We start from the raw sequence: 18,007 nt of genomic DNA, 5'->3' as shown, positions 1-18,007 counted from the left end.
CCTAAATATCCATTGGCCAGTTGTCAGCCATTTTGGAGCAATTATAAAGGGGTCTATTTTCAAAACAGAGTGTCTCTTGATACTCAATCTCTGTAGTTGCATGAACAGCAACTAGTTTAACATACATTATAAAGATATCTTGTTTTCACTTGCATTGTTGTCTTCAACTCATCCAAATATGGTACTAGTATGTGCTATGCTGTGAGTACTCCTAAATACGGTCGTCAGCAATTTTTGAGCAATTTTAGGGCGGTATATTTTCAAAATAGAGTGTCTCTTGATACTCAATCGTTGTATTTGCATTAACAGTAACTAGTTTAACACATACATAACTAAAGATGTCCTGTATTCACTTCCATTGTTGTTTTTTAAAATCTCAACCAGAGATACAAAGACATTTTGTATATTTTCTGTGGCTGTAGGCCTTTATTCATTGCACTGCTAACGCCAGCCTGTGCTCCACGTAATGACCTCAGTTGCTTAAAGGACCTGGTCTTATCAAGACAGCCATGCAATTGTCTAGAAGGCAACATCCCCCCATCTGCCAAGTTTTAACTTGAGCATGTTGAGTATCAGTAGACCCTCTTAATTATAATTGCTTGAAAATGGTCGGCGACCGGTATTTATGAGTACTCATTGCGCAAACTACCATATTTGGTTGAGTTCAAAACAACAATAGAAGTGAATACAAGACATCTTTTGTTATATATCTGTTAAACTAGTTACTGAAATGCAATTACAAAGATTGAATGTCAATTAGAGATTCTCTATTTTGAAATTAGACCACCTTACAATTGCTCGAAAATGGCTGATGATGACCGGTATTGTGCCATATCAGAGCTTATCAGGTTCAGTTAAAACATCAATGGAAGTAAATACAACTTACAAGACACCTTTTGTTATATTATATGTTAAACTAGTTACTGTTAATGTAATTGCAAAGATATGAGTGTCAAGAGACACTCTATTTTGAAAACAGACCCCTTTCCTCGAAAATGGCTGACGACCGATATTTAGGGGTACTTCGGCACAAACTAGTAAAACTACCATATTTGGTTAAGTTCAAAACAGCAATGGAAGTAAATGCAAGACATCTTTTGTTATATATCTGTTAAACTAGTTACTGTTAATGCAATTACAAAGATTGAGTATCAGGAGGTACTCTATTTTGAAATTAGACCCCTTACAATTGCTCAAAAATGGCTGACGACCAGTATTTAGAGTATTCACGGCACGAAATGCCATATCTGGTTGAGCTTAAAACAACAATGGAAGTAAATACATGAAACTTTTTGTTATATATATATTAAACTAGTTACTGTTAATGTAATTACAAAGATTGAGTATCAAGAGACACTCCATTTTGAAAATATACCTCCCTAAAAATGCTCCAAAATGTCCGACGACCAATGTTCCGGATAGTCGGGACCATATTGGAGGCTCTAGAGCTACCAGTAAATATTGTTCAATATTTCTGAAAATTTTACAGGATAAGTTTTTCATCCAACTGAACCATTCTAGGGGTTAGGAGCATGGTATTTCAGACTTTTGTAAAATAAGAACCACCCTAACCCCCAATATAAGAGAGTTCATGTTTATGCATATGTTCCAGGCATGACGAATTTTACGCGCTCATGCGTAACGCGTACGCGTAACCTTGTGTTCGCGTATAGGCTACTAAACTGTGGATTCATCACAGATTAACAACGGTTGGCTCCTGTACAAAGGTATAGGAAGAGTTGTTGAATAAATCTTTAATGACTTTTCATGATTTGTAACTTACTTGTACAGGCCATTCATTTCAATCCCTGTCACCGGGCAGATAAACGGGGCTTCATGTGTGTCAACGTACGCATCACCTTTATCAACCTTACGCTTTCCATATGCTGGGTTCTCTGTCAGTGTTAAGACTCGCACATCCTGTCCAAAACAAGGATATTATATTACTGTTAGCTCTCTTCTCTCATTCAAATTTAAAGACAAACACACTCACCCAGGGTCAGAAATTCGCAACCAAGTGCGAGAATCCTTTTGGATTCTCCCAGTGGGATTTTGCAAGAATCCATGGATTCTCGCCATATAACTTTGTATGATTAATTGAAATATTTACGAGAATCCATTTAGATTCTTGCGATTTTGTTGACGAGAATCTTTGCGAGAATGGATTCTCGGATTCTTGCCGAATTTCTGACCCTGCTCACCCCACATGTTTGCTGTCAATAAGAATATGCACACAGTTATCCAAGTGCAGAATGTGTGTCTGGGTCTTCCATCACCATGCCGGGGAAATTTTTCAACATTTTTAATTTTTCATGCTTCATTTTCTTAAATGCTATAAGTACAGGGCAACCTAAAATAGGGGTGTTTTTTAGCCTTATATTGCATAAGTTTGGAACAAATGACCATCCACGGTTCTGTGTGCATCCATGTTTGGAAAATTTACGTTTTCATACTTGAAACGTCCGCAATAATTGATGGCAAACACATATACATCCTCATATACACCTACCTACGCCTGCCGGCAACCACAGACATTGTGTTTTGCCATCAAGGAGGTCTGAATCAAAGAGGTCTGAATCAATGTATAAACAGCAAACAAAACACCAAACCAAGATGGTAGATGTTTGGTGTGCATAGCTGGTATGATGTTTGGTGTGGAGTTGGGTATGATACATAGTAGTAGTACAAAACCAACTGCAGTTTGTATTTTAATGCACATTAACAAAAGTATCTCTTTGCATTTGGTATGCAGTTGCAATTGTGACCTACTGCAGATCTCCTCCAACTGAGGATGTGCTCGTTTGCAAATAGGTCCACGGTTTAAATGTGAAAAGTCTTGTGGGTGTACTGTCCTCGTTTGCAGGCAAACACTGATGCACCCACCCTTACACATATGTATGTATGTAATACCTTGAGGCTTCTAATGTGGTCAGCTGAATCACTGGTTGATTTATCCAGCAAATATTCCAAGATAGATTCTTTGTTGTACAACCTGTTGACATAAAGTAATAATAATAAATGAGTGTTTCAAAAATTGATTATTTTTTTAGGGACAAGCCAAAAAAATATAGTCCTCCGGTATATAAAATAACAAAAAAAAGTGCAGTGATTTATAGTGCGCTACGCACAGGCACAATACCTAGACGTTGATCTACAAGCTACAGCACACTTTACAGGTTGTTCAGTGAAAATATGGTGTCCACATTTCAAATTTTGTGTCCACTTTTATTGAATAATTTCATGTTTTAAGCTGATTGTTTAAAACCATTGTTGACTTGCTTTGAAACTTCAATCATTTTTGTTTAAATGCTTAATATCGACAGCCAAAACAAATGCACAGTTTAAGGGGGTACTACACCCCTGCCCAATTTTGTGCCTATTTTTATATTTTTCTAAAAAATGATAGAGCACTGATGACAAGTAAGATATGTATATTATAGGGCAAGGACTACAACTACGGCACTGGAAATGTTATTTCAGCACAGACAGTTGTGGAGTTACAGTCAAAAATGAGGGAAACCCAATATTTGATCAATAAATCAATAACTACTTGCCTTTAGTTGCTGAATTTTCAGTGCAGTAGGTGTAGTGCTTGCCCCTATAAGATACATAGATCTTACTTGTCACCAATGTGCTATAATTTTTGAGAAAAATGCAAAAATAGGATAAAATTGGCCAGGGTGTAGTACCCCTTAAGGTTATAGCAACTATTTTAAACTGTTGCCATTTGGTAGTTCACAGCATCTTGAGAATGGTAGTGCCCTTTGGCAAAAATTGCATTGATCATTTCATAGCGAGTGTGTAGAAGAATTCAAATATCACAGATATACTTTTGTGTAGATCCTGTGGTTCTTGAATTATGTTGTAAATAGGGCTGAAACTCAGAAGTGAATGAGCTATATCGATGAAATTTTGTCAGTGTAATTACTGGTCCTTATGTACATTATAGTCCAAAAATGGTCTCATACTTGTATGTTTACTTTGGTTGCTTCGACCAACAAAAGATCGCATCGCCTTAAATATCTATGTGATACACATTATGTATATATCAAAATACTTCTTTATCCACACTAACCTTCCTAATTCACATGCCACAATGGGTTCCCTCAAAGGCTCTTGTGTTATAGCACAGTGCAACCATTTGGCCATCCTTTCCATATGTTTGTCTTTCTGTTTGTTAAATTGAAAATGTAAGTAAATAAGTAAAATAAGAATAAACAACATTAAAAAAGGGGGGTTTGACTCGAATAATTATCCCTACAAGGGGACAATGGTGTAAGTGGTGGGTGTGGTATGACGTCACTTGCGATGATCACTTCATCGCATTGGATGTTTTTGCCGGGATGTTTTTAGCGCCTCTGACATGAAGGGGATTACACATGCACTCAATGGGGTAAATCACAAATAAATACCGGTGCCTCTTGGTGAAACAATTAATTCAAAAAGTTTGATTTCTTATCAGGGGAACAGGGTTCCCACACCTTGAAGCCTTTAAAATTCAAGGACTTTTCACCATTTTGTTCACTACACAATGAAGCTTTAAATGTACTAACGGCATTTCTGATTGGCCAATAGTACGCTGCAGGTATTTATCTGACCAATCAAAATCATGAAGTCAGATTTCTAGCAACCAAATGATGTATAAAAGCTGATGTGATTGGCTGAAACCGCACTATGTAGGGTAATTCCCCGGGGGGGCCACTCGAATGGTAAAGGGGGGTATCAGGCGCGTCCGTAAATTCACGTAAAAAGGGTATTTTTTGAGACTAGGGCACGTTACGTGCGTAACGCGAATAGGGTATCAAATCCATGTAAAATTGGTGTAAAAGGGTATGTTTTTGGAGCTCTTACGTACTTAGGGTAGTTTTGCCCGGGTTTTGCCAACGGACTCAATTCTTTCGAGACACTTAACCCATACCAAACTGGAAAAAATATACATCATTTTTCTCCCGACTTTCGTTGATGCATGCACATTAAAAATTATTTAATAGGCCTATGGAAACCATCTTGTTGTAGCCTACAATAAGATGGTTTCCGAAATAATTTTCTCCTGCACATTAATATTTTAATAACCATCTACATGTAATACTATGTCTTCTGAAGGTATTCAGTTGACAATTTAGCTCTAGTTGTGCAAAAGAATAAGCCTACAAGATGGTTTCCGACTGCGTTATTCTCCCGACTTTCGCATGATGCATGCACTAAATTATATGGCTAGGACTACAAGATGGGCTCCGAAATAATGTTCTTCCGACTTGCTGATTTTTCATGCACATTAATATTTTACTCAACCATCTAATACTATGTCTTCTGAAGGTATTCAGTTAACAATTTAACTCTAGTGGTGCAAAAGAATAAGCCTACAAGATGGTTTCCGACTGCGTTATTCTCCCGACTTTCGCATGATATGATGCATGCACTAAATTATATGGCTATGAATACAAGATGGTTTCCGAAATAATGTTCTTCCGACTTGCTGATTTTTCATGCACATTAATATTTTACTCAACCATCTAATACTATGTCTTCTGAAGGTATTCATCCGGTTAACTATTTAGCTCTATTGGTGCAATAGAATAAGCCTACAAGATGGTTTCCGACTGCGTTATTCTCCCGACTTTCGCATGATGCATGCACATTAAAAATTATATGGCTAGGCCTACAAGATGGTTTCCGAAATAATGTTCTTCCGACTTGCTGATTTTTCATGCACATTAATATTTTACTCAACCATCTAATGCTATGTCTTCTGAAAGTATTTAGTTAACTATTTAGCTCTATCATTGCAAAAAAAAAAAAAAAAGCCTACAAGATGGTTTCGGACTTTGTTTTTCTCCCGACTTTCGCATGATGCATGCACATTAAAAAACTATCTAGATTTTGTAGGCCTACAAGATGGTTTCCAAATGATTTTCTTCCAACTTGCCGATTTTTCATGCACATTAATATTTTTATTAACTATCTAACTGCTACACATGCTTTGTCTTCTGAAGGTATTTAATTAACTATTTAGGTCTATTTGTGCAAAAGAATAAGCCTACAAGATGGTTTTCGACTTTGTTTTGTCGTGACTTTCTCATGGTGCAGCACGGGCACATTAATATATTTTCTTTATCCATGCATAGACAACTGCTTATCATAGTATTCTAATTGACATTGACACTTGACTGTTTTAATGATGTACCGGTATTGATCAATGATTTTCTGAAATTAGTGGGTTGCTAGTCCTATTCATTTAAATTAATAATTGATAAATACCAAAAAATGATGTTTGACCATTTTACTGATGTCCTATTAACTCCAAATTCAAAACCGGGTTGTTTGTTTTTTTTCAATTTAGCCAGTTGCCAAATTGAATAAATTAATAAATTTAGGACTTACTTTTTAGGGATTTTGCCAACTCAAATTTTGAGAAAACATAGTTGGCATCCTTAAACTATTGTTTTAATGGAGGCTACTACTAGTACTATAGGTAAGCTCTGTGAATAAGTGACTTGTGATTAAAAAGCAAGCTCTTGGAAACCTTAAATTTCTCTGTCAGACGGCGGAGCTCTGTCCAATTTTTTCAGAAAAGCTTTATTTTAAAGAGCTCTATCTCTTGATACAGTTCATATGTACGTAAGGGGCTCAGTTTTCAAGTTATGAACCTTTGAAGTTGACACTTTTACATTCAACATGTTCAAGCTTTTCATAACATGCATTTATTTAATAAAGGAAGCAAAAACACGTTTGTGGTCAAGTTATTTCCAAAATTGACCAAGGCAACAGCTTCTTACTTATTTTATGGTTAAAAGCACCTGTTTCTTAGTGTTGTTTAGGGGTAATAATTGCATCAATTGTATAGGGGTAGAGAAAAGACAACTACTTGTTTAGGGTAGCAAATCACGCTACTTATACTTGTTTAGTGGTGCAAATTTCAGTCTCAGCAATACTTGTTTAGGGTGCTTTTTGTGAGTCCACGGACGCGCCTGATACCCCCCTTCACCATTACAGTGGCACCCCCGGGGGTAATTCTCTCCTGCAACAAACTATTGTGTATACTGTGATTGATAGCTGGATTACGATGCTCAAAATAGAGATTGTGTTCAAGATTTTCGGTTTAATTTTCCACAATTTTTCGGGTTTTAATCAGGTAGGAGTTGTAATTACTTGGAATTTTAAAGAGCATTACCGATGGATCAATACAGGAAGTGGCAGGCTGTGCAAGCACTCTATTGAAAGTGAAAGGCCCTGTAGTACATGTACAACCCAACCGAGAGAATGGCAGTGGAATTAAAAATGTGTAAGATGTGTAAAGCACACATACACATTTGCTAGTCAGCCAAATTGGCCTAAACCGGGGCCCAAACACAATACATTGTATAAAACATAGAAATTTAAAAGAAAAGATTTGTCAAGGAAATAAATATGTTGTAGATACTTCACTTGACCCAAATACATGATTTATTTTGTGATGAGACAATCGCACATGGAATTTAAGAGGGATTGTGATAGCAGTTCCAAATAGAAAAGCTGCACTATCATGCATTAGACTATGCTGGGTTTTTTTAACTGATGCATTAAATGTTGGCTGAATATTTTTGATGAAAGTCAATCTTGAACAAGGTGTAACTTTGCTACGGAAAGTGCTATGACATTGACAAAACGGTTTTCAGTTTTGGCTTTCTTTACTCAAGGGCTTTAATTTGATATGATGTGGTTTGAATGCAAATTTGAATTCACCTTTCATATCTACATGTACATACTGAAACGGATGTGCCTTGGCCTACAAATATAAATATGGACTATTGGTAGCGTGAAAGTCCCAAAGGATCGATGTGAAATATGGGCCTAAATGTCAGGATCATGAATAGCATAAATACCTGGTCGTTAATTATGAAAATGGTTGTAGAATTGATTGTGATTTGCCACGGATTGTGAATTAATTAATTTAAGTAACTTAGTTAAAGAAATCAGGTCAATGAAGGTGACTCATGACAACATATAAAATTAGCAATATTATATTGTACTGGTTTCCCAGCATAAACTGTAAGCTTCACAATGCACAACAATATATACAATATTCACGTATCAAGTTTACAATTCCAATCTCATTACTGAAATTATCAGCAAAATAACGACATTATTTAATCACTAAAATCAGTCACTTCATCCTGTAAAAGTCACAAGCGCATCGGCATAAAAGCTTCACTTATAAAATCATCGTGGGTTTGTTTACAAATGAACAGCTGATTGCTGTAATTTCCCACGCTCAAATTGATGACGAAAATTAGAGTATCGGACTCTATCGCCGATCTCTCAAATACATTTATTACATTATTAAAAGGCCTATGTGATGATTAGAAAATTGTGACAATTGATGAGATAAAGTGACTAAAGAAATTAATGATTTATGTTTTATCGATGATGCGTATTTTATTTATCTGACTGAAGTTAAAAATAGAAAAGCCAAAAACCTGATCACGCCATAAGCGAGAACTCACTCGGAATTAATCCGCGCTTACTGAGTCTCCGTGATCCAAAAGTATACAAAAATTATAAGTAAGTTAAAAGCACATTTCTAGTCAGATATTATATTAAATACGAATCATTACGAATTATTACAACACTCACGTAGCTGATCCTAAAAGGATCAGCGAATCTATCAGAATGTCCGAGTGCCGAAGTGTGAGTTGCAAGACATGAAAAACACGTCCACCCGGTACAAAGCCTGGGCCGCAACTCAGCCGCTCCAAAACAACACGATCGGCATTTCATTTCTATATCGCGCTAAGCAATTTGGGTCGCGCAATTTATGTACGCCAGCGCTGCCTGCAAAGCAAGCACGCGATACCTGAGCAAATGAAATAAAGATTTAAATAAATAGATTAGAAAATATGATAAGGATATGATTAGCGCTGCTGAAGTTTAAATGATGGTTTTCAATATTAGTAGGCCTACTGAGGTGCCTACTGGGGGTTCCGTTACAATACTACTTCCCATTCCAGAAAAATACAGAACTATTTTTTTTATTAAAAAATATTATCCTGTTTTGCCAAATGAAACATCTAACCTAATCCTTTAGTTATTCCTAACTGGCAATAGAAGTCAAATTTTAATATTTTTGCAATTTGAGGGAAAATGGTCCAAAAACATGCAATTTTGCATGTTTTCTTACAATTGTAGTCACAAAATTGTAAGACTTGGCACAAGTCTAAGTATTCAAAATCTTGAGTATAGGGTAAGAGTAAGGGTGTGAGTGAGTCCCGGGAATTCGAGTCCCGCCCGAGAATCCTGTTACCCGGGCAGGAAATTCCCGGCCCGGGTACCCGAAATTAAAAAAAAATTGTAGTGTCTCTGGACCTAAATGCTAGGATCATACATGGTTGAATTTTGCACGATGTTTGTGTTTTTAATAAGAAAATTGATATTTTGTGATAAATGGGGGACGTTTACTTCCTGGAACCCTAAACCAGGCGTCCTCTACCCATCAAAAAAAAAAATAATAAAATTTTTTTTTTTTTTTTTTTTGCAATTCTTTTTTTAGTTGCAATTTTGGGTACCCGGTTACCCGCCCGAAAAACGCGCCAGGTACCCGGGCACAAAATTACCCGAAAATCACACCCCTAGGTAAGAGTTAGCTCATAATTTTAATATTATTATATGTTACTAGATTTCGCGGTTCTCGGGTTGGGCGGTTCTCGTGATAGGCCTATTTCTAATTACTGATTATTTTATGTTAACCATTCTGGAGGACCCCGGAAATAGTCATGTTCTGCTGGAATAGGCCTATTATATGCATGTGTTCCGTATTGAAATATGTGTTGAAAATAGGCCTATTGGTCCAATGAGATGTCCCTATTAGTCACACTAATGCTTTCCGGTGCGCGCAATGTACTCCGCACACAATCTCGTTGATACTCCGCGATAGCGATAGCGCACCGCGAGCACGCGGTAGTGCACTGCGCGATTGCGAACCGCGCGGACGGACAGACACGCCAAGATTAGTATTATGATGTTTGCTAATTGGTTATGAGAAAGATTGGAAAATGTGTTTTCCAAAAATTAGAATGCATAAAGTTCTTGTAAAATTTTAGCCTTTGTTCAAGTCTTTGGGCTTGATTGTCACAGAATACGAAAAAGGTCGAAAAACACCCTACAATGCATGTTTTTGGCCCTAATTTCCAAAAATTGACCAAACATTAAAACTTTACTTCCAATGCCAGTAGTTACGACTAACTAAAGGATTAGGATTTAGCTATGTTTCATTTGGCAAAACAGGATAATATTTTTTTAATCCAAAAAAATTAGTTCTGTATTATTCTGGAATGGGGAGTACACTTCAGAGGCGCCTTGTCGACTTGTTTGCTGGTCGAAGCTGTGCATATCGCGTAAACAAACATAAACAGAAACACTCAGGCGATAAACAAATCAATAAATCGCTATGTGCATCATGCATACCTTTTTGGTTTTGCCATTTTGCTTTTTCCTATGTTGTACCTTAAATTAAGATTTATATTGTGTATTTGATATTTTGTCTTGTACCTTCAGATTTTTAATGTGTTTGATATAATGTTTTGCAACATTTGTATATATTTTGCTGCTTTTAACTTTTCTGTTACAAGCGCATTGAGTTTCCTTGTGGTATTATATATGCGCCCTAAAAACGTGTTTATTATTATTATATTATTATTAAAATCATGCAGATTGGCTGAGATCAACGGTCTTGACAATAAAACCGTTGACCCATTGGTTGTTGGCGCTTAAAAGGGGAGGAGACCTTGCCACTTCTACGCGATGACCGATGAACAGTGCATACCTGGATCACGGAAGAAATAAAAAATTTACTAAAAAATAAAAAATTAATTGCCATGTCCATGTCAATGTGCTGTATGAAAGGTGAAATCAAATTGGTCATCAAACCACATCATTTTAAATATCAAATTAAAGCCCTTAATTAAAGATAGCCCAAACTGAAAACCGTTTTGTCATAGCACTTTCCGTAACAAAGTTACATCTTGTCAAAGATTGACTTTCATCCAAAACATTCAGCCAACATTTGGTGAATCAATTGCAAAACAAAACGGTATAGTCTCATGATAGAGCAGCATAATACTGCTATCAAACTCACTCTAAAATTACATGTGCGATTATCTCATCACAAAAAGAAATTACATAATTGGGTCAAGTGAAGTAGTAGACAACATATTTATGCAGGTTTCCTTGAACAATCTTTTCTTAAATTTTCTATGTAAAATTTGTATTGACTTTTGGACCAATTTGGCTGACTAGCAAATGTGTTAACTAAGGTTTGCCTATCATACCTACATGTAGCCCGACACATCATGGACCTACATGTTCCTTCCTCACAGTCTCGACACGGAGAGAAGGCCAGTGGAAATCGTAGTGACGGAGGTGTGATAGTACAGTGATTTATTTTATTGGGTGGATCACCGTATATAGGCATTTTACATTGAAAATACATGTCACCCATGCACCACGCAATTGAATAGCAGCCCGGTACTGCACAGGTTCGCAGTTTACCAGTTGCTCTCGTCTATGTTATCGGCAATCGCGGAGCCAAAAAATGTGGCGTACATATCATGACATCGGGAATTGACGCAAATTTTACGGTAAAAGCAGTCACCTAGAAAGGATAAAATTCAAATTGAGAAAATATTCTAGGTATGACTTGTTGTTTACTAGAGGTGTGAGTACCTCTGGCTAACCTATCAAATTTTAAGTATTTCTTGGAGACTTTGCCAAACTGGAACACTGTAAACGCTAGTGTAGGTGTGATCATCAAATTTTCAAGTAGGATATTTCACATGGAAATTGTTTTATTTGGAAAGGTGATTATTTAACTTAAAAAATGAGGGGTCAACCATGTCTGTAGGACAAAAATTAGCAAAGTTATGGGCAAATGTCTTTTCTGTGACTATCATCGACTGTACCTTTACAATGAATTACTGTACAAAAAAGCAAGTAATGCAGCATTTTTCAGCACGGCGATCCATTTTGCACAAAAGCAATTTTATTTGAAACAATTTTACTATCACTGTATGATAACTTTTGTACATTCAAGGTATACCAATTGACAGTTTTTGACTTTCTACGTAAAGTTTCTGGTATCCAAATTTCAAATTTTTGTACTTTCCTATGGGAATTACACAGACAGTTAAGCCATTTCTGTGGTCACAAGTTGGGTGTTGAAGGAGCCCTCTATGATACAATGTAGGCAATGTGGGCATACCTAACTAGGGCTATACTAAAATGCAGAAAACCTTAGACGAGCGCGACTACCGTGATGTTGCAAATTCGGCGCTAACAACGCGTACGGCGCACAGTTCATTCATAAATTTCCACTCGGCAACAACAGATCGCCTCAGCAGCCAATCAGAGACAAGTGCGTGCAACGCAGTAAACATGCGATGTATCCTTACAATACGCGCTCGTCAAAGGTTTTCTGCATTTTAGTATAGTGGCTCCGCGATAAACACACACGAATATAGTGCGGTACAGAAGAAAGTATACATGGGTGTTTATATAAATATGGAGGCCAGTAGTAAAACATGGGCCTTGTTTTGCATTTCTCAAGATTGTAGAAAAAATGTAAAAGCCTGCTAATTTTTTTTTTTTTCATTGCATTTAACTAATATATATTTATAAAATAAATCAAGACTTTTTTTTTTTTTACTTCTGTTGACATAGTAGAATTTTACGGGCGAAAAGTAATGGAGTCATCATGTTTTTTGTGAAAACAGTGTGACATGAAAAGAGACATTTTAAATTCCACATTTCCCCATATAATAATTAAAACCTTACCTTGTTTGCTATGGAAACATGAACAGAGGTCCATTTTTATGATTGTCAACAAGATTTTATCAAATGTTGCGAAGTTTGTGTTTTTTGTTTTTGCCGATTTTCACACCACTCCGTAACATTTCGTGTCAGCAATGTTACGGGTGTGAAAGAGTTTTTCAATCGGTCACCAGTTTAAAACGTAAGCTTTCTGTATTGTGAAAGTTGAGTTTTGAAACAAATATGACAGTACCTTAACTTAAAAACCATATGGAATGTGCCTGTAATCCAAATCAAATAAATATTCAATGATAAATTGAGATTTTAATAACTTTGGTGTCACTCACTTTCGTTACGGAGTGAGATTTTCTTGCGATGTAGAAATGTAAACATTGTGTCTTTATGAATGAAAGTCACATGATACACAGGCCCGGATGATGACCTCTTACGACCGTGTGCAAAAATACCACGTGGAGACAATTTTTTTTCACGCGCTTATTGCCTTCGTGGTCGAAAAGCGTTACGGGTGTGTTTGTGTTACGGGGTGTACAACATTTAACGTGTGTTTATTGTTTTGTGACGTTTCTAGTGATAAATTTGAATTTAATTAGTTTCAAGACTTTAAACAAAAGCGTTGTAGTGCATTGAAGTAAGAATTACTCGAGAAAAATCGCAGAAAGATGTCACATTCCAACACACGGACTTGGTGTCAGTGTTACGGTGTGGCCATTCTGAATTTTTCTCGGCTATCCTTGACAAAAATCTTGGAAATTTCCTCCATAATTGTTTTTATAATGATCGAATAACTCATGAGATTCGACTTGCAGAATATTTCTGTGAAACACCATTTTAGTACGAAAGATCATCGGCGAATACGGACTAGTTGGTAACAGAAAACTTCATCCGTAACTGAAATTGGCATAACACAAATCTCATAGTTACGGCGTGTTCGATATGAGCTATTTTACAGTGGTTTTGTACATAAATATTTGTATGTGTATATCAATGCTTTCTTGTTCTATTTTTATTAATATTGAATGAAATGGGTAATGTATTTCTGTCTTACTGTTGGCCAAATGCCCAAGTTTCAACAAATACAGAGTTTATTTATCACGCCGTAACCTTGACCCCATATCGTTTTTGGACTCGACCATTTGATAGCAGAGGGGTGTTTGTTGTCAAAACATGGCGATAGGATGGGTAAATTGTTTTGCGTGCATAGAAACTGCACTTTTTTACAAAGCATTGATAATAATTGATATTATTTATTTATTATATTTATTACTTATCATGTTTATGTTCAAATAAGAATATTTGCTTTTCTTTTAATCCAATTTGAACTTCTAACATTTTGTCCCCCCCCCCCCCTTTAGCTTCATGACAATTCAACTTTCCAAATCCATTAGTTTTCTTTGCATACCTGTTCAGTGTTCACCATGGTGGAAAGTTGCACTTTTTGTAGTAAACAACTGCACAATATTGTGCTACATTGATAGCTATTTAATTAATTAGACAAATATGATATATAATGCGACGAAAAAAAAAACACCCTGTTTTACTTTTATGGGCGGGCGAACCTTTCAACTTCAAGTAGGGTCGGTTGGGCAAAATTTGGGGTTTTTTTTCCTTTGAAGCCAAAATTACAATACCTGCAGAAGGTATAAGTATAGTTTTAGGTGGATTTTATCTTTCCATGTTAATGATTATTTTGAAACAAGCAAGGCTTATATTAACCAGGCACCCAGGCTTTTTTTACCCCATGGTTGCCAAGTTTTGGCTCCTGGTGTGTCCAATATTTTACACTACAAACTATAGGACCAGGAGCCATCTTTGGGACCAGAAGCTCATTTTAGCTCCTGGTTCAGGCATACTTAATATAAGGCCTGGAAACAAGTGTTGAAATATTTCATACAAGTTATTATAGATAACCCAAATGTGGTGCAGGGATGCCAACTAGTACGATTTTGCCAGTATTTTGTACGATTTTTGATTAAAATACGATTTTACGTTTTCCCTCAAAAATACGATTTTCGTTTAGCCTATCAAAAAAAACTTTGTGGTCTTTTTCAATGTCAATTTCACTTACCAGAGTTAAAATAACTGATAATTTGAAGCCTGCCCTAGCGATGTATAAAAGTTGAAACAAAATCGCGCTTTGTTCCGACTCCACTGCCCGTTAATCACGCATTCTGCCGACTTTTGGACGATGCATGCACATTAAAAAATATTTAACATGTTTAGTAAGCCTCACGAGATGGTTTCGAAATAATTTTCTCTTGACTTTCAGATGGTTCATACACATTAATATTTTTTATTTTCTATCTAACTACTAGGCCTACCTATGTAATGTCTTCTGAAGGTACTTAGTCAACTATTTAGCTCTACTGGTGCAAAAGAATAGGCCTACAAGATGGATTCCTACAGCGCTTTTTTCTGCCGACTTTCGGATGATGCATGCACATTAAAAAATATTTAACATGTTTAATAGGCCTACAATATGGTTTCGAAATAAAATTTGACTTTCAAATGGTTCATGCACATTAATATCTTTTATTATCTAACTGCTACCTATGTAATGTCTTCTGAAGGTACTTAGTCAACTATTTAGCTCTACTGGTGCAAAAGAAAAGGCCTACAAGATGGATTCCTACAGCGTTTCTCTGCCGACTTTCGGTTGATGCATGCACGTATGCACATTAAAAATATTTAACATGTTTAATAGGCCTACAATATGGTTTCCGAAATAGTTTTTTCTTGACTTTCAGATGGTTCATGCACACTAATATTTTTTATTAACTATCTAACTGCTACATAATTATGCAATATGCAAGTATTTAGTCAACTATTTATTGGTGCAAAAGAATAGGCCTACAAAATGGTTTCCTAACTGCCGACTTTCAGATGATGCATGCACAAAAAAAAAAAAAAATGGTTGCAGGCAGTGGCACATTAATATTTTTTCAAATATGCTCTTCAGCGTTTCAAGCATGTATCTATGATGTGAGGTAGGCCACACCGGTGACCCCCAAGTGGGGGTGGGGGTGGTTCTGTTGGAATGATCCACTTGAATCAATGAATTATTAGTATAAAATTGTGCATCATATATAGGAAGGTCAGCCACGCTAATCATGAAATAAAGCCAGTGCAGCCGTTTCAAAAATGCCTTGTACATGGTTAAGTATAGGAAAGTGGACATTAAAAAGTGCTATAACTCCAAAATGGAGCCTCTTTGAAAATTGCATTAACTATCAAATTTGTCTTCTGTAAGGGGCTTAAAAGGGTTTTTACAGTGTAGAAACACTCTGACAAACATGAAAACAAGTTAGGTTTTAATGTTTATAGCTAGTTACAAGTGAAATTACACATGATCTTAATAAATACAGTTTTGTATGGCAAAATACAGTTTTTGGGGTCTGTGAGTACAGTTTCTTGAGTTGCAAGGTTGGCATCCCTGGTGGTGTTTTATTAGTATAATAAAGCAAACTGTTGTTTTTATTTAAGTTTCTACATCAACATTACAATGTTTAACAAGATATGTCACTTGCAGAAAACAGCAAAATTAAGTTTATTAACCACCTGAATGATTCAGTTCTACTTTGAATAATATCTTGAGTAACATGATGCTGTAACATTTTAACTTCTCTAAATGTCTTTCAACTTTGACGCATCAAGCCAACCCTCACTAAATTTAAGGCTTGGTGTCAGTGTTACATGCGAAATGATAAGTAACCATACAATAGTTAAAATTATGTATAATGTTGCTCAGTCAGAAAATAGTCTTGTGAAAATAATTACGCCCTGATGTGGTTACGCATTTCCTTGCATTCTGTGGTACTACATTGTACTTTAATGTCAGCGGTACTACTTTGGTGTCAGCGTTACAGGTGTGATTAAAGATAACACAAGATGTAATAGCTTGGCTTGCTGAGAGGAACCATAGTCAAACTGAGCAAAATAACTACATTTATCAATGAGGAAAATAAATCTTTGAAGTATTCAACTATTCTGAAATTTAATCAAAGTTAAATAGTGCAATATACATCGATCTGTAGAATAAATATTTGGAAACTAGAATAAATATTTGGAAACTTATATCATCCCCAGGTAGAAGTTCTGGCCACTTTGTTTGTATTTTACATTATTGAGCATGTTAACTAATATATAATATTGTTTAGTTACACATTTCTCACATAATATTACTTAGTTTTGGACTTGCTATTATAATAGGTAGTGTAGATAGATAGCTTATGTAGTTCATGATGTCACTCTGTAACAGTGACACCAGTGTCAGCGTTACAGGTGTTAATGTTTTTAACATTGAGCATTGGATATATTTATGACATTTTTGAATCTTGCCAATCACTAATGAATGCATCCTTGATTATTAAACTTCTTTTCAAAGCAAGGATAATACTTTGGTATACATTACAGTAATTTTGAAACATAATTGCCCGAATCGGTCGTAATTTGACAAAATATTGGGACATTAAGTTCTCATTTTTCACAAGTATTGTCAAAGGATTAAGGATCTTTTTTTTTTCCAAAGTAAAGATGTCGATAACATTTGTTAAAAACCAGCAAATCATTATCATACCTCAACTATACATTTGTTACAGCTCCAAGACAAATAAACAATTTGGTGTCATTGTTACAGGTGTTAATTTGTGTCTTATGTCTCACTTTATTGTGTTGCTGTCCAAATAGGGATTATGTTTCATTAAAGCGGATTATTTTTTTGTGAAATATGGGTCTCAGGGTGTAAAATAATGAAAACAAAATTCTCATTAACCCATTTTGAAAATTTGGTCCCAATGTCACACTCTGGCCTCCATATTTATATAAACACCCACATGCGCCTTACACTGCGTACACGCTTAGTACACTACATGGACGCAATGCGCATGTTCCAGTTTGGCCAAGAAAAACTTAATTTGATTATAAATGATGTCATTTTGTCATGTTTGTGCAGGTATTAGGAAATTAGGTAAGCTTAAAATTTGTACTCACTTGTTCTGGCTTTTTCTTCAAGCGCACGAGTTCATCCCGCCTAGGAATTGTACCACCGTCGCAACCCATTTCAAAGGTATGCCTCTATGTCTTAATCTTGACAATTTAAATTAAATAATGGGATACTTTTCGACCAGGAAAATGTACGCTGTTCCTCCGTTTCGTCACTCTTGTGTTGTTGTATTTTTCCCGTTTTTTCTTTCTTGCATTTAAATAGGGA

At 35.9% G+C, this 18,007-nt stretch overlaps 1 protein-coding gene across 1 annotated transcript in view; it reads right to left on the bottom strand.

Moving 5' to 3' along the window:
• The window catches only part of LOC140166422 (replication termination factor 2-like), a 32,271-nt gene extending 14,264 nt beyond the window's left edge, over nucleotides 1-18,007 (bottom strand). Inside the window, exons 1-4 of the mRNA XM_072189880.1 lie at nucleotides 17,788-18,007; nucleotides 4,076-4,170; nucleotides 2,911-2,992; nucleotides 1,784-1,920 (exon numbers count right to left, since the gene is read on the bottom strand). Coding sequence (XP_072045981.1) covers nucleotides 1,784-1,920; nucleotides 2,911-2,992; nucleotides 4,076-4,170; nucleotides 17,788-17,856 — 383 coding nt within the window. The 5' untranslated portion in view covers nucleotides 17,857-18,007. The remainder of the gene's footprint in view (nucleotides 1-1,783; nucleotides 1,921-2,910; nucleotides 2,993-4,075; nucleotides 4,171-17,787) is intronic.

This window comes from Amphiura filiformis, chromosome 12 (assembly GCF_039555335.1).
Source record: "Amphiura filiformis chromosome 12, Afil_fr2py, whole genome shotgun sequence".
Taxonomy (NCBI): domain Eukaryota; kingdom Metazoa; phylum Echinodermata; class Ophiuroidea; order Amphilepidida; family Amphiuridae; genus Amphiura; species Amphiura filiformis.
Note: the sequence above shows the minus strand (reverse complement) of the source record. Positions and strands in the feature narration are given on the sequence as shown.